A 26,052-nucleotide genomic window follows, 5' to 3' on the forward strand; every position below is an offset into this window, starting at 1 on the left:
ATGAGTTCTCCAAGTAGTTGGCAGAGCTGAGATTTGAACTCAGATTTCTTATGCCCACAAGCAGAAGTTTCTGTCTTCAGCCTTGCAGCAGTTCTCATACGCCCTCCACCCTCCTCCTCCATATCCAGGACTCGGGTTACACAACAGCTGGCAGAGACTGGGCTGTGTGGCACAGAGCAGAGTTTCGAGTCAAGTAAGTGGCCCACTGGTTGACAGTGCCCTGACTTAATAAACTTCCGGCGGCGGAGGCATGGGGGTGATGCATGAAGGGAGTGCTCCAGGGAAGTGCTCCAGGGAAGTGCTCCAGGGCCCAGGTATCAAGGGCTGCTCCTCGCCCTTGCCCAGGGCTATGCTGCCAGTGTGGTGCCAGGCAGGATGCTTAATTGCTTATGAAGACTGGGACATGTCCTGTAAACATAGGAATCTGGTCCCCCTGTTACCCAGTGAAGCTAAGAACAGGAGAGACAGTGAGAGAGGCAAATGAGCTTTACTGGCAGCAAGCTGGTGAGTTGGAAGGTGGAGGATTTACACACAGAGTCCTTCCTGCCAGAGCTGCAGATACAAAAATTACTTGGCATTTCTAAGGGGTCTAATTCTAGAGTCAGGTGAGTGCCCAAATGATCACTAATTCTTGCAGTGACCAGCTCTCTTAAAGTGGTGTCTGTAATTGTCCACTAGTCCTCAGGGAGCCAAGATGCTTTGTGGGACGCAGAGGGAGAGGGTCCCATAACATCTACAGAAAGGTTATGGTCAGGTTGGATGAGGAATGTTGTTCTTCGATATTTTCTCATTGTCAAACAAGAATAACTTTATTGGTTAATTATAATTCTTTGGCTACAGTAGCCAGACAGAAATGATGAAAAACAGGTTTCTGAGTGCCAGGAGCAAGTTAACTCATTGTTTCAGTTTCCTCTGGCTGATGCTGGGAGTGAGCTGACCCAGCCATCGACCTCTCTGGACAATGTACAGGATATAGAGTCTTCTTTGTGCTTCTCATTCTGGTGTGCGTGAGACCTAGCTGCTGGGAATTTTAAAGCAGGTTGAACCCATTGACATGAGGAATGTTTTTTGAGCAGTGTGTGTGGATTCAACACCAGTCAACACAATCTCAGTCTCAGACAGGGTTTGCTGGGCTAGTGGTCCGACAGCTCCTCTCCAGCAGGCTTGGATGAGGCCTGGGTTAGGAACTTGCTGTGTGAAGGGTCTCTGCATGAACATTTGAAGAGATTAATGTGGGATATGTTCCATTATAATGTGTTTGCTTTTCAACTTGATGTTGTGCATTTTAAGATCTTTGGAAAGGAGCCTAAGCCAGTGAAAAGCCTTAGTGGGCATTGGCTGCATTTGTTAATTGTGTTTGTTAATGAATGTCTACAAAGACTAGAGAAATGTGTTCTGATGAGGCTCCATGAACCTTGGCTAAGGATTAAACATTAGCACAAAGAGAGTTCCTGTCCCCTTTGAAAGCTGTTTCAAGGTCTGGCACAGGGACTCAACAGGTACCTAGTGTTTAGCCTGAGTTAGACCCCAGGATCTCCACCTTCAGGAGAACCAATTCCTGCAAGTTGTCCTCTGACCTATGTACCATGACTCCCATGTGCATGTGTGTGCGTGTGCATTTACACACACACACACACACACACACACACATATTCATGCAAAATGGATAAAACAAGACAAAATAACAACTAAAAACGTTGCCTCTATGGTTAAGAGCACTTATTGTGGGTGTCCCCCTGCACACACTAGAGCATCTGAGTATCTGAGTGAGGCAAGAAGGAAGTCCGGTTCAGTACGACTCAGTGACTCAGTAGCTGGTGTTGGTTCAAATTTTGAGAGCCTGACACCTGGTAGTTTATTTTAGGCATATTTAAGCAGAGTACAACCTTGGAAGACAGTTTTCTGGTGATAAGTAACTCAGTTCCATGTGCACAATAAAGCTTAAGACATGACTACATCTAAATTCTTTGTAAAGTACCATTCCATTAAGATGAGTGCTACAGATTGACTATATTTGACATCTTAAGGGTCTGGGGAAGGATTTGGGGTGGTCTTGGTCGTACAGATAGTGCAGAGGTTACCAGGCTATACGCCCCCTCCACTGTCAGCCTTCTGGGCCGAAAACCGGTTATGTCTCTTCCTTTGAAAGACAACAGTGTATGTTTAACATTGCTGCTTCCCTTCTGCTTATCTGTGAGCACAGAACCTCTGTGCCTCCTACAGCTTACTGCTCTTGCAGAAGACTCGGGTTCAATTTCCCAGCACCCACATGGCAGCTCACAACTATCTGTAATTCCAGTTCCAAAAGCAGCATAATGCTATAATTATTAATGGTCCTAGTAGCTGACATCCTAAATTGTCCATGAGACTGTCTGAGAGTGAATGACTAGTAAAAGCTAATGGTTTTTCATGAGCAAATGGCTTGAAATCACTTTGTTTCTTAGTAAACTACAGAAAAAAGTTTTAAATCTCACTTTTTGTCTCTTATAAAAACAGGCGTTTTTAAAAGCCAAGGTGCTAAATCTAAGGATTAAAATCACTCATAGAAAAGATCCTTGAGTAAAAATTAATACCTTGGTTAACCAGTAGAGGCAAGCATCAGTGGAATAGACTCAAGTCAAAATTAACCCCCAATTGACCAAAACTCCAGAAGTTACAGTTCAGCCTTTGAAATGCGCAGTGAGAACTCTCGCCCGATGTCTGGCTTCTGCTGCAGGCTGCTTGGTTGCATCACTGGTTCTCTATCCCAGGATTTCTTCAGACCGTGAACCATGGGAGATCTGCCAGTGTGGTATGTGAACCCTAGCACTTTGTGTTCATGTCTTCAGTCCTCGGATCAGTCAATAATGCTGTGGACGCCTCCTCTGCCTGCTGTGTTGAGTACCACAGGCCTGGAGTGTGGTCCTCTCCCTGATCTTCCTGTATCCTTGCTAGTTGTCTAGAGGGATTCATTTTAGCAGTCTGGAGAACTGTCAGAGCCTCAGGTAGAGGTGGCAAAGAAAATGTACTCCCGTGTGGTGTCTCTGTCTCTCTGGGCACCTTTTACTTGCCTCCAATGTATCAAAGCTGAGATGTTCTTGAACATTCTCTGGTATTGTATACAATCTGTTCTTTTGAGGTATAGAATTTTTCACTATCTGCCTCTGTCCACAGTTTGGAAAGTATGTACCCCTCCAACATCTTGACCTATCTGTAGTTACATGGGCCATCCATGTTCTCCCCAGTATCAGCATGAGGCTAAGCAACAACTTCGCCACTACAGGCAGGCAGCGGCCTCTCCCAGTTGACTCATCTCTTGGAGACTCAGTACCACTGATCGTCAGGAACCTTTTATTTCCTGGCTCAAGTATAATTCTCTAAAAAGTGGTTTGCACTTGGCCCAGTCTCAACCTTCAGCACAAGTCTATGACCACAGCCTTTGGACGGCTGCTCTCTACATGTTAACCAAATGTTCAAGAATCCAAGGCCATCCTGTTACCTCATCCACCCCACCCCATATCCTGCTCCCCACAACAACCTCACTTCTTCTCCAAAAATGTGGCTGTGGTATTCCCAGTCAGGCTGACCAATCAGTATCAAGCATGCAAGGTGGATACCTCTGCAGCTCACCTTGGCATGTCCCTCAGGCCACTAACTCAGCATGTGCCACCATCCAGCTGGCAGTTATTCATGCTGCTGTGGTTTGACCCAATGGGCAGGAGGAAGAAGGTATGGCCACAATTGTTGTTCAAATCTTAGATGGTCTTATAATAACAATTAAAAAAAAAAAAAAAAAAAAAAAAAAAAAAAAACCCAGAGCCAGATACCAGGGTGAAAGCTGAAAGATCAGAGAAGCAGAACAGCCAGCCACTAGTTCTTACCTCTATAAAATCCTCAGCCTAGAGAGAGTGAGTTCCTGTTTCCTCACACCTTATATACCTTTCTCTGCCCTGCCATATTACTTCCTGGGATTAAAGGCGTGTGTGCTTCCCAAGCAAAGGCATGAGATCTCAAGTGCTGGGGATTAAAGGTGTGTGCCACCACTGCCTGACCTCTTTGTCTAATCTAGTGGTTGGCTCTGACCTCTGATCCTCAGGCAAGTTTATTAGGGTACACAATATATCACCACATTTCCCCTTTTTTGTCTAAAATAATAAAATAAGGTTATAACTAATATAAGAAAAACTATATACAATAAGTATATACGATATATACAGTCAAGAATTACATTAACAATGTCCAGTCCATTAACATTTGACAGATTCAGAGAAAATACTCTATCATTTATCTTATTTTGGTGAGTCCAAAATGTTGTACCTAATTCATTTTCTATCCTAATTTATATTACCAACTGAAAATTATCTTTTGATGTCTTTTAAACTTATACACTTTACACATCTTTAGTGAGTTTCTTTCCTGAATTTGTTAACAAGGAAAACTGTAACTATCTAATCTTCACACAATCCCACACAGCAGCCCCCTTCCTTGGCCCACTCTTGACCCTGAGTGAAGCTAGCCCAGGCATCGTCTCAGCTGCTTCCTCCTCCCCTCCTCCACCTGACACACACATTGCTCCTGGGTACCAAGTTCAAGAGCAGCTCCAGTTCCTGCCTGTGGCTGACCCAGGCGATCTTGGGAGTCAGGGTGGGAGTGGGATAGGAGGAGAGGCAAGAAGTCTAGTTATAAAAACCAACCAATCCCTGGAGAAAATGAAAGTGGAGAAAGTGTAAGCTATGCTTGGAGGTGGAAATTCATACTTAGAGAGGGGTTTGAATAGTTGATCATAGTAAATAATTAAATTTTATGTGCCTTGATATCAGCCTTGTCTGTCAGGATGCTGATGTGGCATTGCTGATTAGTCTGGTGGCCTTTCTTTTTCTGGGAGTGGGAAGAACGGGTTACTGCTTTGTGCCAGTAGAGAGCTCCTTGGACTCATAGTGAGGGAATGGAGCCCTGTCTGTTCCCTTTGCCACACTAGCAAACCACACATTTAGTACAACTTTCATTATTCTCTTAGTGTGCTGGAGGTCAGAAGCCTGACTGAGGCAGCCTTCCACCCGGAGGCACTGGGAAGAGTCCCTCTGCCTTTCCAGCCTCCCACAACTCCAAATGGTGTTGTGTTCATGTATCGACTCCTACTGTAACTCTGGACCTCCTCAGATAATCCTAGTCAGCTCTTCTCCTCCCGATTGGGGCTGAAACCCTCGGCAAAGCCCCAGAACCATGGTTATAACATTTTGTCAGGTCCTGGAGACCAGCTGTCCAGATCTTAGGAGGCCATTCTTCTGCCCACGAGGACAAGGCCAACCATGGGCTTTGTGGTTTCTGAGGTTTGGCAGTTTAACCTGGAGTATGAAAGTCACTGTGCAGGCAAAGCTGCCCTGCTTCCTCTGTTCCTCTGTGGGTTGGGAGTGGCCTCTTAGAATCTCTTCTTATTGGTAAGATGTTCGTACTTCATGGAAAGGGCCCAGCTGTTATGGGAAATGGCTTACTCCAGCACTGGCCTCAGGGGACAGCACACGCTCTTAAGCATTCACAGTTATCCCTGTGTTTAATAGAAACAAACAAAAAAACTTTGTCTCTTAGAGGGGACACTTGGTGCGGCCTCTGCAGTCTTGTGGCTCCATTGGACTGTACTCTGTGAGGTTATGATGCTGGACTTCTAGTGCAGTGGACAAGTTCTTATTTAAAGGGGAAAGGGGACCTCGAAGACACCAGTCTAATGCTCTATAGACATTAACTGATTTTGTCCTTTCAAAAAGCTAAAGAGACTGGTGAGAAAAAGTGATGTTGCTGGCTGGTGTCCTGGGGTCCCCTCTCCCCTTCAGCCATTTCACTGGTCAGAGTATTTCCTTTCCTGGAGTCTCATTTTCCCTGTCTGTGTGGTGAACTCATTTGTAAGATCCTGTGTGGTTCTTTGGCAATACTCCTACAAAGTAGCCATTCTGTTAAGTGGTTTGTGTTGGTGACAATTTAGTCAAAATGTTGCTCGTTCTTAACACATTGGAGGGCATAGTTTGTTGATAAGAGCCGCACTTCTGTGAAAGCTACATTTAAATTTTTGTGTATTTGTATTAAGCATAAAGGAGAAAGAATGCTCCAGAGAACAATTAGGTATCCTGTGTCCCCTGGGGAACATCACAGTCCACTCCAGCCTGGGGGATCCCACAGTGAGGGCAGGTAGGAAGCATCATCTGTACAGTCCGGTGTAGAGCATGGGCGGTGCCTGCCCTTCAAGCTGGAGGTTGGTGCCCAGAGTCCCTGAGGAGTCACATGTCCAGCCAGCCTTGGCCAGACCTCCAGTGTGAGCCTCCCTGGAAGGCCTGTGTGTCTTTGAAAGCTCTCCACATGATGTACCCTGTGGTTTAGAGCCTCTGTCTTTGCCGCTGCCTTTGTGGGATAAACTGAGCAGGGAGCCTTTGATGTGACGCGCCATCCTTGCTTTTGAGGGTCTCTGGACTTGGTGAGCCGCCCCTTCCCTCTTCAGCTTCTCATCTCTTACAGTAGTTATCGACTTTTTATTATGATTGTTTTGTTGTTGTTATTATTATTATTATTTGCCTAAGCAGTAGAGGTCCCTTAATAACCATCATCCCCAAACACAGACACTGAAGGCAGGTCAGATGGCCTTGTGATGCAGACAGGCTTCTGGGCCCAGGACCCATGTTCCTGACTCCCCTCCATTACAAAGCTTGCTGAGATGCCTTGGCTGATCTCTGCAGGCAAGCCTGGAAGCTTCCCTACATAAAACTGGAGTCTTTACTGTTTGTGGGTTATATAAACAATCCATGTTTCCACACACTGACACAGCCTTTGATGCCCATGTTAGCAATCCATGATCAACTACGGTCCAAAAATATTGAATAGAATATTTCAAAAGCAATAAAATAATTTGAGAGAGAACCCATTCACACAGCTTTTATTATCATGCATATTGCTCCATTGTCAGGTAGTGTTAACTTTTTGTTGTGCCTAATTTAATAATTAACTTTATTCTAAGTATATACATATAGAAAAAACATTATATATAGGGGTCTACACTATCTGTGGTTTCAGATATCCACTGTGGGGACTTCACCCCCTCAGATAAGGGGAGTGACTGTGTACTATATGTGTATGTCCCTGGATTTAACATGCACAATAGTATATTTGTTCTAATTTACACTTTGGGCCTGTCAGGCAAAGGCCAGCAGGGACAGAGCTGCTGTCCAATGGCGATGTACTTCCTGGCTCACTGTGGTAAGGTCACTACCAGGGGAGTCGTGTGGGGTCTAGCCAGGCAGGAAAATGACAGCTACCATAGCATTATGGAGACCAGTGGAGTTTAATGCTGCAGCATTATGATGGGCACAAACCATGACTGGGGAAAGAAGTTTGCACTGGGAAGTGGACTCAAATCCCTGTTTCCTTGGAAACCACAATGTTGAGAGGGACTCAGGATGCTGAGTCCAGAATGTCCCTAATATGAAGCCCTGTGCCTGGCCTGGGAACTCAGTGACTGTCAGCTAGGAAGTGGGGTCACCCAGACACTGTTGACACTTCGTAGCTAAGAGGAAAGAGGTTTCCTGTTGGCTCTGCACCTCCTTGTTTTGGGGTCTGCTGTCCCAGCCCATTTTATCAATAGCTAGATTTTATCCTCTCTCTTCCACCACCCACCCGCTTCAGACTTGGGTGCCTGACTGACATGTTCAGTTTTGATCCAGTGGTCAGGGATATGTTATTTGGGGGTTTTGATAGACGACAAATTACAGGGTGGCCTAGCATTTGCATCTGATGTTGTAAATGGTCCTAAGAATTTGTGTAACAAATAGTACAGAAAGCTACCATTAGAACTGATGTTAGAAATGGAAGAAAAAGAAACAGGCGTGTGAAAATTAATATTATGAAGCCTCTGTAATAACCGGATCCTTTGACCCCCCAACACCAGAGATTTCATCCAAGAAAATCAACAGATAGAGGGAAGAGAGCTCCAGACAAAGGCATGGTGTTATGTGTAATGTTGAGAAATAAACCAGAACAGCTCCAAAGGGTTACTATGGGTCCACAGTGAAGATCTGATGCTGCTAGAGGGTCTTCATGAAGCAAATGTAAATGAACATCCAGGAACAGGGTGGAAAGATTGTAAGAGACAAGATTGTAAGTGGATAGGGGTGGGAGTGGACCTGCTGAACGTGCCAATCAGCTGCTAAAGGAGGAATCAGTTTCCTTCAGGGTGAACCATCTGATAGGTTGCCCATGCCCAAGTGGTTAGCACTACACTCATGTACATACGGGTAACACTAATTGGACTCAGTATGTTTGTATATAACATATTATATATACATATAATTGTAGAATAGGTCATAAACTTGAGAGGGGGATGAAGAGGAGGACATGGGAGAGACTGAGGAGGAATGGATATATTCATGTATGAAATTCTAAAATAAAATTTAAAAGCTAGCCTATCAAATTATTTTTATACTTGAAAAGCTTTTCAGAAAATGGATTTCTGAAGACAGTAATAATTATTACAGAGAGACTGGGTTGTGGAAATTTTATTTCTTTGTTATTTGCATAATAAGCTTGTGGTTTTCAGCATACCATAAGCAAGTAGTAAAACATTACAGTGCCGTTCTGAAGTAAGCAATATGACTCAGAAATGAGTGAACAAATTCTAGAAAAAGTAATGATCGTGAACCAGAAGGGAAGGTGCCGTTTTTGCTCTGTGAGACTGTAAGGTGTGTTGCTTGTCTCCACGTTTCCGGTAAATTGAAGATGTTTTTTTAATCAGGCTGAAAGAATCTGCCTTCTTTTTCAGTTTTATAATCACTAACATTAGTTATCATTGTTTTTAGTTTTATGATATTCTGCATTGTCAGTTACTCTCAGTAGCAATGACATTTGTTAGACCAGAACACAGTAATGTTGGCATTCACTGCTTCACTCAAAGGCACGTGCTAATGGAGGCCGACACTGACATCAGGTGGCTTCCTCAGTCACTCTCCATCATATTTTTTGAGACAGTGTCCCTTACTGAACCTGGGCCTAACAGGTTTGGCTAGACTGACTGGCAGTGAGCTCTAGGGATCTGAACTTGGGCCCTCGTGTGTGGCAGGCAGTTTAGTGACTGAGCCAGCCCTCCAGCCCTTGTGACTTTAAAACTTTGTGTTTCTTTCTATCTTTCTTGTTTTTTTTTTTTTTTTTTTTTTTTTTTTTTTTTTTTTTTTTTTTTTTGAGACAGGGTTTCTCTGTGTAGCTTTGCGCCTTTTTCCTAGAACTCACTTGGTAGCCCAGGCTGGCCTCGAACTCACAGAGATCCGCCTGGCTCTGCCTCCCGAGTGCTGGGATTAAAAGCGTGCGCCACCACCGCCCGGCATGTTTCTTTCTATCTTATCTAGAATAACTTCGGCTTTTCCTGCAGAAAGGGGGTAATGAAATACTATGTACTTAAGATTAGAGAGATGTAGCAAGTTCTTAAAATTTGGTTGAGCTGCATTGAGGTTTATGAACAGCTTGCTTTGGTTTAAAGGGGGTTCCAGCTTGCAGCTTGGGGGCTGCATGCACCCCACAATAGCTATGAATGTGACTGAACACATAGTCAAAACTTACTTCAATATTATGAAGCATTTTTGTGTGGCTTTTAAAAATTAATTATTGTATGTGTGCTGTGTGTGTGTGTGTGTGTGTGTGTGTGTGTGTGTGTGTGTGTGTGTGTGTGTGTGTGCTGTGTGGGGGGCTGGTAAGCACAGCGATGTCACACCTGTGAAAGTCAGGACAGCGTGGTGGAGTCGATTCTCCTACCTTTGATGTCGGTCCCAGGGGTGGAGCGCAGGTAACCGTGCTAGTGTGTCAAAGCTTTACCCATGGAGCCATCTTTACACACAGGTTAAGTGTGACTACCAGACACCTTGCTTGTAGTAACAGTGTCACCTCGCTTGCCCACTCCTTCCCTTTTCAGGATCTGGGACGATGTCTGGGGAAGTGCCACCCAACATTAACATCAAGGAGCCTCGATGGGACCAGAGCACTTTTGTCGGCCGAGCCAATCACTTCTTCACTGTCACGGACCCCAGGAACATCCTCCTAACAAACGAACAACTAGAGAATGCAAGAAAGGTGGTGCATGACTACAGGTGAGGTTGATGCTGTTTCTGGCCTACCGGGTAGTAGATCGCCACGTTAATTGTTTTTAAAGTGCTTCCTGATTGGACGGTATTGTAAACTACTACATACCAAAATAAATGAATAAATAAAAAGATCATGTAGATCCCCAGAGCTGACCCTGACCACAGAATAGCCAGTGTTCATTGTGTCTTGATGACCTGTCTGTGAGCTCTCCTTCCCCAGCATCCTAGACCTTTTCTTTGACATAATTGTCCCAAGCATCTTTCTGTCATTGGATAGAAACAGCATCGTTCAAGAAACAGGCCCCTCTTTCTACATAGTCCTGGTTGTACTAGAATTCACAGTGTAGACCAGGCTGGACTTGAACTCACAAAAATCTACCTGCTTATGCCTCCCAAATACTGGGATTGAAGGCATGCGCCATCATGCCAGTGGAGACCCTGGTGTTGTTGTTGTTGTTGTTTTAATACACTCAAGAAGGCTGGTGAGATGGCTCACAGTTAAGAGCACTTGCTGCTCTTGCAGAAGATCCAGGTTTGATTTCCAGCTCCCTTGGGGCTTACAACAGCCTGTAACTCCAGTTCCAGCAGAACCAATGCTCTCTTTTGGCCTATGTGAGCACCAGGCACCCACATGGTATACATACATACATGCAGGCAAAATAATCACACATATGAAATAAACCTTTAAAAAATTAAAAAAAAAAAAAAAACAAAAACAATAAGGGGCTGGAGAGATGGCTCAGTTATTAAGAGCATGTACTGCTTGCTCTTCCAGAGGACCCAAGTTCGATTCCCAGAAACCACCAGCAGGTGTCTGTAACTAGCTCCAGGCCAGAACCTCTGCACATACTCACACATTATTAAAAATAATAAAAAATATTTTTAATAAAAAAAAAAAGAAACAGGCCCCTGATAACTACGGGTAGGGCCATTGCTGCTGAGACACACCCCCAGTGAGGGAGACTTTCTAGGTGAGTACTCAGATGGAAAGGATTCTGATGAAGTTCAGGCATGTACATGTGAGGTGCACTCCATCAATTGAGAGGGTCACACATAAGATAAGAGGATGCCACCTATGCAGGGACAATTGGTCTTCCACATTCACCAATTCTCTGGCCTTGCTTTTAACCAGTTCTGGTAGAAACCACTAGAAAAATATCTTCTGCCAGCATTGGACATGAACAGACTTCTTTTTCTTATTATTACTCCATCAACAGTGCAGTCTAACTGTACAGGGCATTTCTCATTCATGATGTGTAGCAGGTAATCTAGAGATGGTATCAACACATGAGAAAGAATCCAGACATGGTACTACCTGCCTAAGTCTCAGCTACTCATGAGGCTGAGGCAGGGGACTCACTCAGCCAGTGCTTGACAAGCCTGAGCAACATTGTGAGACCCCCATCTCAAAAAATAAAAAAGGAATGTATGGGATTAAATACAAATAAACAAATATCAGGCATCCTATAGAAAATACTCTAATTTCAGAATCTGTGTGCTTGGAGACAGCTAATTCAGCAGTAGATGTATTCTATTTTAAATAAATAAATAAGTAAAAATAAATAAATAACTGGATAAGAAATGCTGTAGGGGCTGGAGAGCAGCTTACAGTTAAGAGCTGCTTACTCTTACAGAGGACCCAGGTTCAGCTCTCAGTACCCACGTGGTGGCTCACAACAGCCTGTAACTCCAGTTTCAGGGGACCTGATGCCTTCTTCTGACCTCCATGGGTCCAGGCATGCATATGGTGCACTTACACACATGCACTTATACACATGAAATTTTTTGAAAAAATAAATACTTGAGGCTTTGTACACTTCAAAGAGTCTCAGTCGCATAATAACTTTACTACTTTTTTATAACCCTTTTAATGTAAAATCCCTGTGATCTGGGGGACATACAGACCATGGACAGTAATTTGCTGATTTCTGCTCTAGGGAAAAGCCAATCAGATACAGGGAATTCCACCGTCAGGTGCTCTACCCCTAAACAAAGCAGGAATAACACGCCTCAGGTGTTTACTGCTGGCTGGGAGGTTAGGAGGGACCAGTGCCAGTCTACAAAGGAAGACTTCACTTAAGCGTGTTTTCAGGACTTCAGGAAAATCAGTGTTCTTTGTGAATTTGGAACAAAAGACAGAGGGCAGGTTGACCACTTGAAGATGACATAATGAAGAGACGAAGAAACTTAAAATGCTGTAGAGAACTTAAAATCTTCACTGGAAGCAATGTTTGGGAACTAACAACAGACAGAGCAGAGAATAAACCATATGGGCTCCTCAAGGACCATAATGAGAGGTCAGCAAACTCTAAAAGGGCCAAAAGGTATTGAGAAGGTCTCTGTGGGCTGTTCTAAAACTGTAACAACTGCTCTTAGCGTGCAGGTCAGGCTCTGGACTGCCCTTGCCATTCCCGAAAGAGTAAGGGGGGGAAAGATTATGTCTCCGTTACTTTAGCAGTTTCCTTGGTGGTGTTCTGACCGAAACACCTGATGTGAATAACTTAAGGGAGGAGCCATTCTATCCACCGTTGCCATGGTTATTGCAGAGAAGGAGGGAGGTCAGCACCCTCGGCTTTTTCCTGCTGTATTCCATCTGAGTCCCCAGCCCAAGGACGGTGGCACCCACAGTCAGGATGTACACACATGCATGCACACACAGACACGTACACACAGTTAATCTCCTCTGGAAGTGCCTTCAAAGACATACCACGAGGTGTGTTTTTCTCATGTCCTGGGGGATTCTAAATCCGGTCACATCAACAGTGACTATATAAGGGGGCTATGGACTAGAGGGTGAAGAAATAATTAGTTGCTACTTGCTTCAGGAAAACTCAAGAGAACACCAATCTATGTAACAGAGAAAGACTTTCTGCACTCAGAACCTGTCCACAAGCTAAAGAGACATGCCCTTTCCAGAGGAGAGAGCCGTACGTGGCCATTTTTTAAACCTTTTATGTTGTCTATAAACAAACTTTTTTATGTATATGGGCATTTTGTTTGCGTGTGTGTGTGTGTGTGTGTGTGTGTGTGTGTGTGTGTGTGTGTGTGCCACTTGGGTGCCTGGTGCCTGGAGAGACCAGAAGAGGGAACTGTATTCCTGAGACTGGAATTACAGATGGTTATGAACTACCACGTGGTGCTGGGAATCGAACTAGGGTCCTCTGGAAGAGCAGCCAGTGCTCTTAACCACTGAGCCATCTCTCCAGCCCTAAACAAACTTTTTTTCCCCTTAAAGTAACATTTTTTTCTTGGTGTGTATTCATAGTACTGGGCTTCAGAAAGACATTTTCATGTAAAAGTTGGAACATTTTCCTATAAACTCCTGCCTGGGTGTTTCTCACCCCTCCCCCTCCCCCTCCTGTTAGTCCCTTTTGCCCCCTGAATTGGCCTCCATGAACACAATAAGAAAGTTATCTGTCATCTGCACACCCACTGGTGGACGAGTCAGCATGTAGTGCCCAGCAGAGGGCTGCAGCCAGGCAGTTTATTCCAGACTACCATCATTAGCAAAGAATCAGGTCCACACTCCTTGAGAACTCTCCTTGAGTAGGCAAGAGATGAAATTTAAAAACTAAAATAAAAAAGAAGCAGAAATTCTGTATAGAAATCAGACAAGGGACAATTTAGGGTAAGTGGATCAGAACAATCCAGTGTTGACTGTAGGTCTCGTGAATGCCAGACAGCATTCATCAGCCAGCCGGAGCTGCACCAGAAAGGGGCTGTTAGAAGCGACAGGAACTTGATCCGAAATGTGGTCCTAACGTGGCGCTGAAAGCCCCGACAAGCCACACCAGAATTTCTAAATCCCTTCTCTTTATTCCCAAAGAAGAACCAGGTAGAGTTACACAGTAAAAGCAATGATACCGCAGTAGGAACTTCATGAATTGTATGTGTTTAATTAAACAATTAAGTCCAACAGCAGATGGGCCGAGCAATGTTTATGAAGATAGCAGACGTTCATGTGCTGAGAAGGCTTAACCCTGACAGCAGTCCATGTGCTTAGTACTCTAACCCTGACAGCAGTCCATGTGCTTAGTACTCTAACCCTGACAGCAGTCCATGTGCTTAGTACTCTAACCCTGACATCAACCTGTGTTTAGTACTCTAACCCTGACAGCAGTCTGCTGCAAGTCATGACAGGGAACTCATCTCAAGCCATCTCAAGTGAGGCAGGGAAGAGTTACTCTTTCTTGGGGAAGTTAGTTTTTATAGGCAAAACTCATAAAATTTCTTAGAGGGGAGGGGGTTAGTACGGGTCCATCCTTGATTGGTCCAGTTTTTCCCGGGCCTGGACTTTATCTTATTCTAGCTTATCTGTTTGCCCTGTCAGGAGTTTTACAACTCCTCTCTGGGGTCTGGTCATGTTATCTCCGGAGAGGGGCATCTCGTGGTTAATTGATTACCATCAGACATCCTGACTCTGTTCTTTTGTTCCTGGGGCTGGCACCATCATTTTTGGGGACTTGAAACTGGCCTGGGTCTATCTATATTGAGATGTCTTTGTCTAAGGCCCCCTTTTTGAGACAATAGAGTGAGGGTCTTTTTTTTTTTTTTTTTTTTTTTTGAGACAGGGTTTCTCTTGTGTAGCTTTGCGCCTTTCCTGGAACTCACTTGGTAGCCCAGGCTGGCCTCGAACTCATAGAGATCCGCCTGCCTCTGCCTCCCAAGTGCTGGGATTAAAGGCGTGTGCCACCAACGCCCAGCGAGTGAGGGTCTTGCTGTGCCTAGATTGCATCCCCAAAGCCACCACTGGAGACTTTAGGTACAGAATGCAAAAGTAAGGTGTATTCTAAGTTTACAAGCCTCCAGGGAGGCTCTTCCAAATCTCTCACTCACAGCAGGGAGGTTGGAAGGAGTGCTCCCCTTTCTTTGTGAGGTTAGTTCTTAAAGGCACAGACCATATAATTTATTTTAACCCGCCTCCCTTTTTTTAGTCTTTTGGTCCTGACTCTGTGTTTTCCAAAGTCCCTGTAGCAGATACAGCCACCTGGGGAAAGGGGTCTAAGTTCTTATCTACACTTAGGAATCCTGGTTTAAGCTTCTCTTTGTCTGTAAGGGATAGAGTGGGGGGTTTTACTGAGGTATCACAGTAACCTCTATTAATGACTCAGGGAACACATATAGGAAAGCATGCAGCCCAAGGCATCAAGGGTAAGAATAAGTCTTCACTGTTCAAAAACACTTTGAAACTAAGTAGAGATATTAAAAAGATGAAGCAATTGTATCTTGCAGCTGACAATATCCTAATCACCTTGAAATAACAAATAAAGGTGATGAGAGGGTCTGCTTTTAATCCACATATAGCATCAGCATGCACAGTGACGGAAGTTCACACTGTATCAGAACACTTAAAGATGCAGAATGTGGGCGGGGCAATGGCTCAGAGGTGAAGAGTGTATACTGCCCTTACAGAAAACTGAGGTTCAGTACCCAGCACCCACCTCGGGCAGCTCACAAACACCTGTTAGCTACGGATGTAGGGGACCCAACACCTGTGGCCTCTGCAGGTACCTGCACACATGTGCACATCCCCACACACAGACACTGCTACATAATTTAAATTTTTGAAGTGTGTATGTCTGTGAAGTAAGGATAACAGAATTTTCCCAAGTTCCTGCCCTGAGAAAATTCCTCCTAGAGTCCTGGGAAAGACGCTACGTATGGTGTGGAGTATCTGAGGGAATCTACATACACTGCGCTCTTTTGTCTGCTGACTTTATTCCTCTATGACAAAATTCTATCTATACAGCTTCAGCCCCGTCCTCACACTCAGCTCCTCTCTGTGCCCACTTTTCCTGTCCTCATAGTTTTAGTAAAGCGCCTATGCTTTTGACTTCATCTTCGTCCTCTGTTCCTTTGTCCTCCATCTATCCTTCCTGGCCCCTTACCCCTGGCCCTGATAAACTCGACAAGAGATCTGCTTTACTCTCTACAGAATCTCTGTCTTCCTCTCCTCTTTCTGGCCACAGGGTTCTGTGTCTCCTCTGGAATTCTGCTCCAGGCCTTACTGCACCTGGTTATGCAAAAAGTCCTGTTTCCTCAGTCAATTGCTCTGGAATGCCAGTAGGCCTGAAGGCAAGGGATGGTCTGAGCTTCATTTGCACAAGAAACAAGGCTATGCATCTGCCATCTGCTTGTCTCCTAGGCTCAGTGGGGGAGTTAGTACCGAGTAGAACAGTGTTCCAGAAGCTTAGCTGTTTGCCATAATGGTCTGGAAATATTTGGGCATGCAAGAATTTCATAGCAGAAGACAGCTGAAATATTAAAAACTGGATAACACCAAATATTCCATAATAAATGGCTTGCCTCTAGAAAAATACCTTGAAATTTCTAGGTATAGCTTTAATATCCAGCTGAGTCTCTATAATATACTCTTGCAGCCCGCAAGAGTGAAGGGGGGAGAACTGGGAACAGCCTTACTTAGAAGTGTGTGACAGTTAAAATAACCAAAGTCACTAGAGACGCAGTCAGACTAGGAAGCCTTACACTGTCGCAGCAATGCATCTCTCCTATTAACAGTTTCCATCAGCACAGCTGTGATCGCCTATGAGACCTAGAAAAATAACTTAAGGTTTTCCTGGAAGACGAATGACTGTAACTAAGGCATAAGGAGGGTAATAGAAGGAACAACACTTATCCCACCAACAGTTAGGATGGGCTGTTGTTAAAGTGGTGAGTGTGGTCCTCACTCTGCAGGTAAGCAGAGACCCAGCAGAGGCCTAAGATCAAGCCCTGTGCTCCTCACACCCCAGCTGATAGAAACCAGCCAGCAGGAAGTAAAGTGAGCAAATGTCACATTCTCTTACTGGACTGGCTGGTTTTGTGTGTCAACTTGACACGAGCTAGAGTCATCAGAGAGGAAGGAGCCTCAGTTGAAGAAATGCCTCCATGAGATCCAGCTGTAAGGCATTTTCTCAATTAGTGATCAATGGGGGAGGGCCCAGCCCATGGTGCCTAATGCCATCCCTGGGCTGTGGTCCTGGGTTCTATAAGAAAGCAGGCTAAGCAAGTCAGCCATGAAGAACAAGCCAATAAGCAGCACCCCTCCATGGCCTCTGCATCAGCTGCTGCCTCCAGGATCCTGCCCTGTTTGAGTTCCTGTCCTGACTCCCCTCAGTGATGAACAGCAGTGCTGAAGTGTAAGCCAAATAAGCCCTTTCCTCCCCAACTTGCTTTTTAGTCATGGTGTTTCATCTCAGCAATAGAAACCCTAACTAGACACATACTTAGGATAAATTCCTGCTGTTTTTTAAGACAAACCCAGACTCAAGAGCAAAAGGCATAGTTTTTGCTGTCACAACCTGCATCTTGGTTTCTGGAACCCTGACTAAGGGAAGGGAGGAAAGGAAGAAAGGACAGACACACATACAGGAAAGCTGGGGCCGGGTGGTGATGTGGGCTGTATGGAGGGCGCCTAGCAGGCAACCCAGAACCTCAGGTGTTTATTAGGTATCGCACAGAGGAGGGCCTAGCTGTTCCAGGTAGGAGTCTGTGTTGATGAGCACTCTGAGGCTCTAAACATCCTGGAGGAGGAAGCTGCAGTTGCTAGTCTGTACACACACTGATCACTCATACTTGGTCCCATCCTTTGCCATCCCTCTTGAGCCTGGCCCATATGGGGATCCGGCTTTGCCAATTTCTCATGAATTCAAAGCCTTGGTCTTTGTCATATGCGTGCTCTCAGGGCTTCCTCCACACCCTACAAACTCAGACTCAAATGCAGAGGATAAAAGTCATTAAAATGTTTAATATTTTACATAGCTGTCACTTTAGCAAATTTACTCACTTATTCCTAAATCTTGGATGTGGGGAAAAGTTCTAATTATGAAGGCTTATTCCCATATTTACAAATGGAAAAAGTAGAATTGAAATTCCAATTAAAGCTCACATTGTGAAATAATCTGTAGCATTTAAAAGGTGATGTGCCCCCTTCGCAGTTTGGAGGCTGGAAGTCTGAGTGACAGGTGGCACAGTAGGGTCACACTCCCTCTGAAGGCTTTCGGGGAGGATCCTTGCCTCATCCTGGGTGCTGGTGGCTCTAGGAATTGTCAGCATCCCTTGGCTTGTAGGTACAGCATTGTACTCTCTGCCTTCTCTGTTTGTGCATAGACACTGTCCCTTGGGTTTAGTGACCATTCATCCAGTAGGCCTTCACTTTGGCTAATTACATCTATAAAGCCACACCCTGTTCTCTATATGGATGTGTGTTTGGGAACTACTATTTAATTCAACCCAATGTAGATGGTTTAGAAGAATGTTATATTCAAGCAAAGAAATATTTACACAATATTGTTGAATAAAAGCCATAGTTAGTGAGCATCTGGTCTGGTGTCATATCTTAAACACCTTGGAAGACTGAGAAAGTATTCACCCAAGCGTTGCCAGTGGCAACAGTAGCCAGGCCCGGGCTAACTTCATTGCTCCGCTAAATTTGTATATTTTCTATGTCTCTAACAGTGAGTATTTCTTTCATGAGAACATCTGTCAAACTGTGCAGCAAGCCCTTTATTTGCACCAAAGGGTCCCAAACTTAAGTTTGCCAACGGCAGGTTTAAAATGAAGTAATAGCCTTGAATGCCATAACTTTGATCTGATTGGTTAAAAATAGTTCAGTTTGCCATGTTCAGACTACAGTTTTAATATGTCACTTAAAACAATGAATATCTTCAAGCTGAATACTCCTTAATATGCATATTACTTTCTGTTATTTTCCAAATTACAGATAATGGAGATGCGTGGGTCTGAGAAGTTCACTGTAACAGTATTTTTGTTCTTAGGCTGCCAGGAGGACCAGTAATAGAGTGCATGCTGTATGTGTGAGGCTCTGGGTTCAACTCCCAGCACTGAAAACACATAAATAATTAAAAATAATAATAATAACCACCACCACCGCTCTAACAGACCTGCCAGGTCCCATAGGTGCAGTAAGATTTTGCCAACCATGAAGCTCAAGGTAAGGTATCTGAATGGAGGAGTTGCTGAGACTTTTGATGTCATTTTCTAGGCAAGGAATCGTTCCTGCTGGCCTCACGGAAAATGAGTTGTGGAGAGCAAAGTACGTGTATGATTCAGCTTTCCATCCAGACACGGGTGAAAAGATGATTCTGATAGGAAGAATGTCAGCTCAGGTTCCAATGAACATGACCATCACGGGCTGCATGATGACATTTTACAGGTAGGTTACAGATGCGTGAGAGGTGTTTGTTAATTTGCTATTGGAATAATTTGAGGAATATTTTAATATAAATTTTACTGAAATAAATGTCACAGTGATTATGTTAACAAGAATGATGAATTCATTCTATGTGTGTCAAAACATGTTGTACCCCATAAGTATATTCAGTAAAAAAAAATAAAATAAAATAAAATAAATGTATGGTTGGCAAGATGACTCAGTGAATAAAGGCACTTTCCACCAAACCTGAACACACAGTTCAATTCCTGGGAAGCACTTAGTGCATACAGAGAGCCCACTTATTGCAGGTCATCCTCTGACCTCCATGTGCATGCACATGTATACAAAATAAATAAAAATTTCAATTAAAAATTAACTAGAACTTAGACCAGCTGAAAAGGAGATGGAGGTGGGTGTAGTGACTCACCTGTACCCACAGCTCTTGGGAGGCCAAGAGGATTGTGAGTGTGAGGCCAGCCTGGCTATACAGCTAACACCTGTCTCAGTCTAACAATAACAACCACAAAAGTAATTAATAAAATGAGGTGGTATTAGCCGGGCGGTGGTGGCGCACGCCTTTAATCCCAGCACTCGGGAGGCAGAGCCAGGCGGATCTCTGTGAGTTCGAGGCCAGCCTGGTCTCCAAAGAGAGTTCCAGGAAAGGCGCAAAGCTACACAGAGAAACCCTGTCTCAAAAAAACCAAAAAAAAAAAAAAAAAAAAAAAAAAAATGAGGTGGTATTGCTTTAACATAAGAAAGATATCATTTCATCTTTAATTCCACCCTGAGTAGATGCTGCCACTCTATTAAGCAGCACCTGGCATGATTTGCGAAAATAAATACCTGTTTTAGCTGGGCATGTGGGCTCATGCCTGGAATGCTAGCATGCGGGAGACTAAGGCACTGGAGGCCATGAGTTTAAGGTCATTCTGAGCAGACAAAATAAAACAATCAAGTAAAATAATAATAAATAAGTAAATCAACCACAATCCGTTGTATTTAAAGGTGTGTTTTGCCTCTAACAATGCTAAGTCAAGGGACATAGAGGTGGCCCAGCAGTTGAGAGCACTCACTGGCTGCTCTTGCAGAGGACCCCAGTTCAGTTCCCAGCACCACATGGCAGCTCACGACTGTCTGTAATTCCAGTTCCAGGGCATCTGACACCTTCTGGCAGGCACTGTACACACATGTATATAGGCAAAGCACTCATACACACAAGATAAGAATAAATAAAGCTTTTTTTTTAGGACACTAAATAAAATCTTTGTTTAAAAAGAAGTTGACATTTTTCTCTAAGTCTTGGGCCCTAAAGAAAATGAGATAGAAAAAAAAAAGTCTAGAAATAAACTCTTCTATTCTTTCTCTCTGTAGACACAGGTGTGTTTGGGTAGGCGTGTTAGAGTAGATATAGACACGGCATCAGAAGGGCCAAGCCCGCTTCACTTGCAAATAGTTATTTTGGGTTTGGGGGTTTTGTTTTGCTTTGTTTTGTTTTGTTTGCCCAAGAAAAGGGCTCTTCTCTGTCTACTCTGTGCTAGGCTTTTTTATAAGTTTATTTCTTTATGATAGAAGCTGTCCTGGCTAGTTTCTTGCCAACTTGACACAAGCTAGAGTCATTTGGGAAGGGAGACTTTCAATTGAGAAAAATTCTGTCATAAAACTGGCCTATAGGCAAGACTGCCAGACATTTTCTTGATTAATGATCAATATGGAAGGGACCAGCTCACTGCGGGTGGTACTTCTCCTGAACTGATGGCCCTGGGTTCTCTAAGAAAGCAGACTGAGCAAGCCATGGAGAGCAAGCCAGTAAGCAGCACCCCTCCATGGTCTCTGCCCTGACTTCCTTCGATGATGGACTGTGATGTGGAAATGAAACCAAATAAACTCTTTCCTCTCCAAGTTGATTTTAGTCATGATGTTTATCACAGCAATAGAAACCCAGAGACAGAAGCCCTGTGAACTTGGTGATAAGGAAACTGGGTGTCAAAGTAGACAGTCTGTGGCTGCAGACTTCCTCCCTGCCTAGTACCCGTCCTTGCTGGTAGTTGATGTTGAACATTTTCTTTCTGTATGAAGGGCGGCTCACTGGTGCTGGAGGGTATGTGATGGCTTACTCTTGTTTTAGGACCACACCGGCTGTGCTTTTCTGGCAGTGGATAAACCAGTCCTTCAATGCTGTTGTCAATTACACCAATAGAAGCGGAGATGCTCCCCTCACCGTAAAGTAAGGCTGTGGGGTGACCCGTCCTCCATGAGCCTGTGCTCCCTAGGTAGCAATGCATTTGAACACCTAGCTCGCTCTGTGCGGTGTCTCCCCTCCTCCCTCTGCCGGGATAACTTTCTGCTTTTGTCTTCCTTCTCTGATGTCATCTGCTCTTGGTGGGACGGTGCTCTCTCTCTTACATCCTGAGCTCGGGGCCTTGCAGAATGCCTACCAGGCAGCCCTCAGGCCTGACCTCTGTTAAATAACTCCCCCTGGGGCTGCATGAGTCAAGCCACCAACCAGTCTCAAAGCAGAAGGGGCTTTGCAGTAGTGCGGCCTTTATAGACACTTTACTTTAAAAGCACCTCATTGCTGGAGTCCAAAGAAAGCAATGAACTTATGAATTTGTCTCCTGTATTAGAATATATGTGTGTATATAAATATGTGTATAAATATACATACATATATATATACATACACACATGTATATATATATATGTATGTATATATATTTGCCAAGCTGAGAGTAATTAAAACTATAGCTATAATTTGCACAACAATTGAAACAGTCCTGTTTCTGTTGGGAAATTGCCTTTGACATCCAGTATTCTGCTATCATCAAATGGAGCACAGGATGCTGAATCCTGCCACCCAGTGGCGTTTCTCACCATTAGAACAGTTCTGGCTCCACTGCACTTTAGAGATAAACTTGGACTGTTTTTGTACAGTGAACTAACCTTCTAAGATGGCCCTGCTGCACTTTGCTTTCGGCGTGTACGTTAATGTTTTGAATGATAGTTTTGATAGAATGATAGTCTGTACAAATGTGTCCCAAACACTTATCCCAGAGCCTTTGCTCATCCGCAGCTTTCCACACACCCACAGCTCCTCTCCTTCCTCATCTACATGGGTGCTTCATCTGCATGCCTGCTTGTTTGGGTTGTAGCCCACTGTTAGGGATGTGTTGCATTCTGGATTCCCACACTGGTGGAGTCACCCCCAAATGTTACTCTGCAGACTCTCCGCTGCTGATCATACACTCCTGCCTCCTCAGTTTCTTCAGATCCTGTGTTCATGATCCCTGACCTACACCCATCATTCACATGATGTCTTTATTTTTTTTTTCAGTGAGCTGGGTACGGCTTATGTTTCTGCTACAACTGGTGCTGTGGCGACAGCCCTAGGACTTAACGCCTTAACCAAGGTACTTGAGTTGTGTTTCCATGGCAGAGCATCTTAACTTGTTCTCGCCTGTCACTCTGAGGGCCTCTGTTATTCTCAAAAGAATTGCAGCCGCTTGGCTTGCCTGTAGCCATCTTCAGCTGCATAGTTTAATTGTATCTTCTAGTGGATTGGGGAAGGTTGTAACTAGTAGCATCAGCCAAGACTGGTCTGTTCCTGGCTCTATGAATTAAGTTCTAAATGCTTCTCTCTAAAAAACCCTCCTAAGACTGGGGTGGGGGAATGGGGGGAGCTTGAAGAGGTAGAAGAGCTGGCTCTGAAATCGAAGTTCTGGGACTTGGTGACGTGCTTCCAGCCACACAAACTAGCTATCAAAGTGTCTTAGATGGGGGCATTGTCTCAGTATGTCTCTGCCAGAGATACAGAAATACCTCTAAGCAACAGGTTTGAAGCCCCTTGGCCTGGCTCTATACAGCCAGGACTGCGGAGTTTTTAGGAAGACGTAAGAATTTCCATCCAGCCATCCAGGAAAAGCAAGATGACACTCGTGGAATTATCTTCCTACAGCGCGTCTCACCACTGATAGGACGTTTTGTTCCCTTCGCTGCCGTAGCCGCTGCTAACTGCATTAACATCCCGCTGATGAGGCAAAGGTAAGAGCACACAGGCACCAGGCAGGGACTTGGGCCCCGTGGGGGAGTTTCTCGTAGTGTAGATGAAATCATATGAAATCTGAGATTTGCTTCAAAATAGAGTGGGGTGGTAAGGGCAAGCCCACTGGGTTCCTGTTCGTTGAAGTGGGCTGAAAAAGGCCTAGAGCCTTAGAATGCATAGTCTTCCTATTTCAAAGGTCTACACCCTCTACACAGAAAAAAGTTCTGTAAGATTGAGACCAGAGATGGAGAAAGCCAAGAGTTTCTTGGCTTTCCCTTGGAATTTTCATATGGAGCTTAAGGTAATTTTAATCTTTATCTTTGAAAATGTGTTTTTAGAACTGACAGAAATTGAAGGAGAAGAAAGAATAAGCATTTTGGACAGATCACAAAAGATCAGGGCAGTGGCAGGAGTTGGCTCCTAGCATTAGAAACTGTATGTAGCTAATGAATATCCAACAGGGTTAGGTTGCAATGACTGGCAATACGTGAGATGCTCAGTAACGCTATGTACTGTATCTATTTCTGATTTAGAAGGTTGTTCAGATCTGTACCTGAGCACAGAAATTAACGTCACCTTTGAGCTAGCATATCCACCCCTCAAATCATATTATTATTGGAAAGGTACATCCTTCTGAAAAAGGAGTACTCCTGTTATTTTCCCTTCATGTCTATCACAGGAGGCTTGAACCTGTTCATGATATTCAAAAATAGACTTCTCAGTGCCAAGAATGACACTTGAGTGGGGAACTGGATGAAGGAGGTACTTAATCTTCCTCACCAGAGCCCTCCTTCAGGGCGCTGCCTCGAGGCATCTGTGAACCCCTCTGCGTATGTTCTGCCCTTCAGGGAACTCAAAGTCGGCATTCCTGTCACTGATGAAAATGGCACCCGATTGGGAGAATCGACCAATGCTGCAAAACAAGCCATCACGCAGGTGGTGGTCTCCAGGATCCTCATGGCAGCCCCCGGCATGGGTGAGTGAGCTTGGAGGTCCTGCGTGTAGTTCATGCCAAGCCTTTACCAGTAAACAAAACAGCAAACAGCACTGCCCTTTGTGAAAACTACCTTCTGATGGTGGAGCCTGCGCCTGAGCAAGTAAACAATGGGTGGTACAAATGGGACATCCTTTACCACAGTGCTTGGGGCTTTCAGGAGTGCCCCAGGTTGAGGATTTGTTTGAATTTTAGAACATTTACATATAAATAAAATGAGGTACCTCTCAGGGGGCCCCAAAGGTAAATTTGAAATTTGTTCATGATAGATATACATCTTGTACATGTGGCCTAAAAATAATTTTATGCAATATTGCTAATGACTTCATAATGCAACAAACGTTGCATATTGTAGGTATGCATTGTAGCTGATGTATGAGAGTTGAGAAAGGTGACTGATTATGGAACATTTCAGAGCTGAGGGGTTTTTTATGATTTATTGATTTTTATTTTATGTGCATTGGTGTTTTGCCTGCATTTATGTCTGTATGAGGGTGTCAAATCACTTTGAGCTGGATTACAGATAGTTGTGAGCTGCGATGTGGGTGCTGGGAATTGAACATGGGTCCTCTGGAAGAGCAGCCAGTTCTCTTAACTGCTGAGCCATCTCTCCAGCCCCCAGAGCTGAGGTTTTTTTGATTAGGGATTCTTAACCTGTATGTAAAATGGTGACAAGAGCCAAGGGAAGGAACGCTAGGGATGGAGGAAGCAAGTGGCCAGGCAAGGGACTGGGTAGGGATAAGGATGGGGGCGACTTCTTAGCAAGGTAGAGTGGGCATCAACAGAGGGGCAGGAGCTTGCCTTTTGTGTGGGAGGCATTCTGCAAAGGAGGAGAGAAAGAAAGGATTTGAAGGGGCCTCAAAGACTAGCGCCAGCTACTTGGGCATTCCAAGCTCTAACTTTTATTCTGAGGAATAGAGCACCACGCAGTTTTAAACATGGTAATTATGTGATATGGGTGCTATGTGAGACTAGATTAAAGGGGTGCAGCAGTGGTGAGTGGAGATAGTTCGGGGTGCCCCTGCACCACGGGCAGCAAGCCAGAGTGATGTAGTGGAGATGATGAGAGTGGATGGAAGTGGGTGTGGACTGTATAAATCTTAAGATGATGCTTTTGAAGTCCATGGAGATAAGTACTTTCTCCTGAAGTTCTCCCTGGAACATGGGACAGTGACAATGCTGAGGACAGCTATTAGAAAATGTGCATCTGGCAGCTACTCTGTTATTTACATAGTGTGAGGTCAGCATGAGCAGAGAAAACATCTGTGTCATATTAAGACCCTATGAGAATCTCCTGTCTACCTATCGGGCTGCTTGGGGGTCTAGAGAAGGTTCTTAGACACTCAGACATCAAAGGACCTTCGAGTGACAGCTTTCTTTGTAGGGAAAACAAAGAAAGAAACCCAGGAATTAATGTTCTTGAATTTCTTCACCTAAACTCCATGTAAACAACACTTGGCGATTACAAGGTGCTCTCAAATGAAGCATGTCTGTCAGCTGCTGTTGGCTATTGTCACATGATGCTGGCTATTGTCACATGATGCTCCGAGCTGACTAGCTTGAATGAGCAACAAAAGTTGAAGAAAAGTACATAAAGGAAAACTGAGGAACATTCTGCAGTGTGTATGCAGCTCAGCATCCAGAGTCAACCAGCCACCAAAAGGAAGATATGTGTATTGAACACGTTCAGGCTTTCTTCTTGTTATTCTTGTAACTCTTTGCACATCATGTATGTTGTCTGTAAGCCACAATTCACCTA

The 26,052-nt window shown here is 44.3% G+C and overlaps 1 protein-coding gene across 3 annotated transcripts in view; it reads left to right on the forward strand.

Annotated features, from left to right (window-relative positions):
• The window catches only part of Sfxn1 (sideroflexin 1), a 45,026-nt gene that overhangs the window by 4,423 nt on the left and 14,551 nt on the right, over positions 1-26,052 (forward strand). For 2 of the 3 annotated variants that reach the window (XM_015995753.3, XM_076573348.1), the window contains exons 2-7: positions 9,917-10,091; positions 19,090-19,260; positions 21,386-21,484; positions 22,592-22,667; positions 23,213-23,298; positions 24,148-24,275. In XM_015995753.3, the coding sequence (XP_015851239.1) occupies positions 9,928-10,091; positions 19,090-19,260; positions 21,386-21,484; positions 22,592-22,667; positions 23,213-23,298; positions 24,148-24,275 (724 nt within the window). In that variant the 5' untranslated portion in view covers positions 9,917-9,927. Of the gene's footprint in view, positions 1-2,685; positions 2,792-9,916; positions 10,092-19,089; positions 19,261-21,385; positions 21,485-22,591; positions 22,668-23,212; positions 23,299-24,147; positions 24,276-26,052 lie in introns of those variants that run through there. The other variant, XM_076573347.1, reaches the window with a different exon arrangement.

The sequence above is a fragment of the Peromyscus maniculatus genome, chromosome 5, assembly GCF_049852395.1.
Source record: "Peromyscus maniculatus bairdii isolate BWxNUB_F1_BW_parent chromosome 5, HU_Pman_BW_mat_3.1, whole genome shotgun sequence".
NCBI classification, from domain to species: domain Eukaryota; kingdom Metazoa; phylum Chordata; class Mammalia; order Rodentia; family Cricetidae; genus Peromyscus; species Peromyscus maniculatus.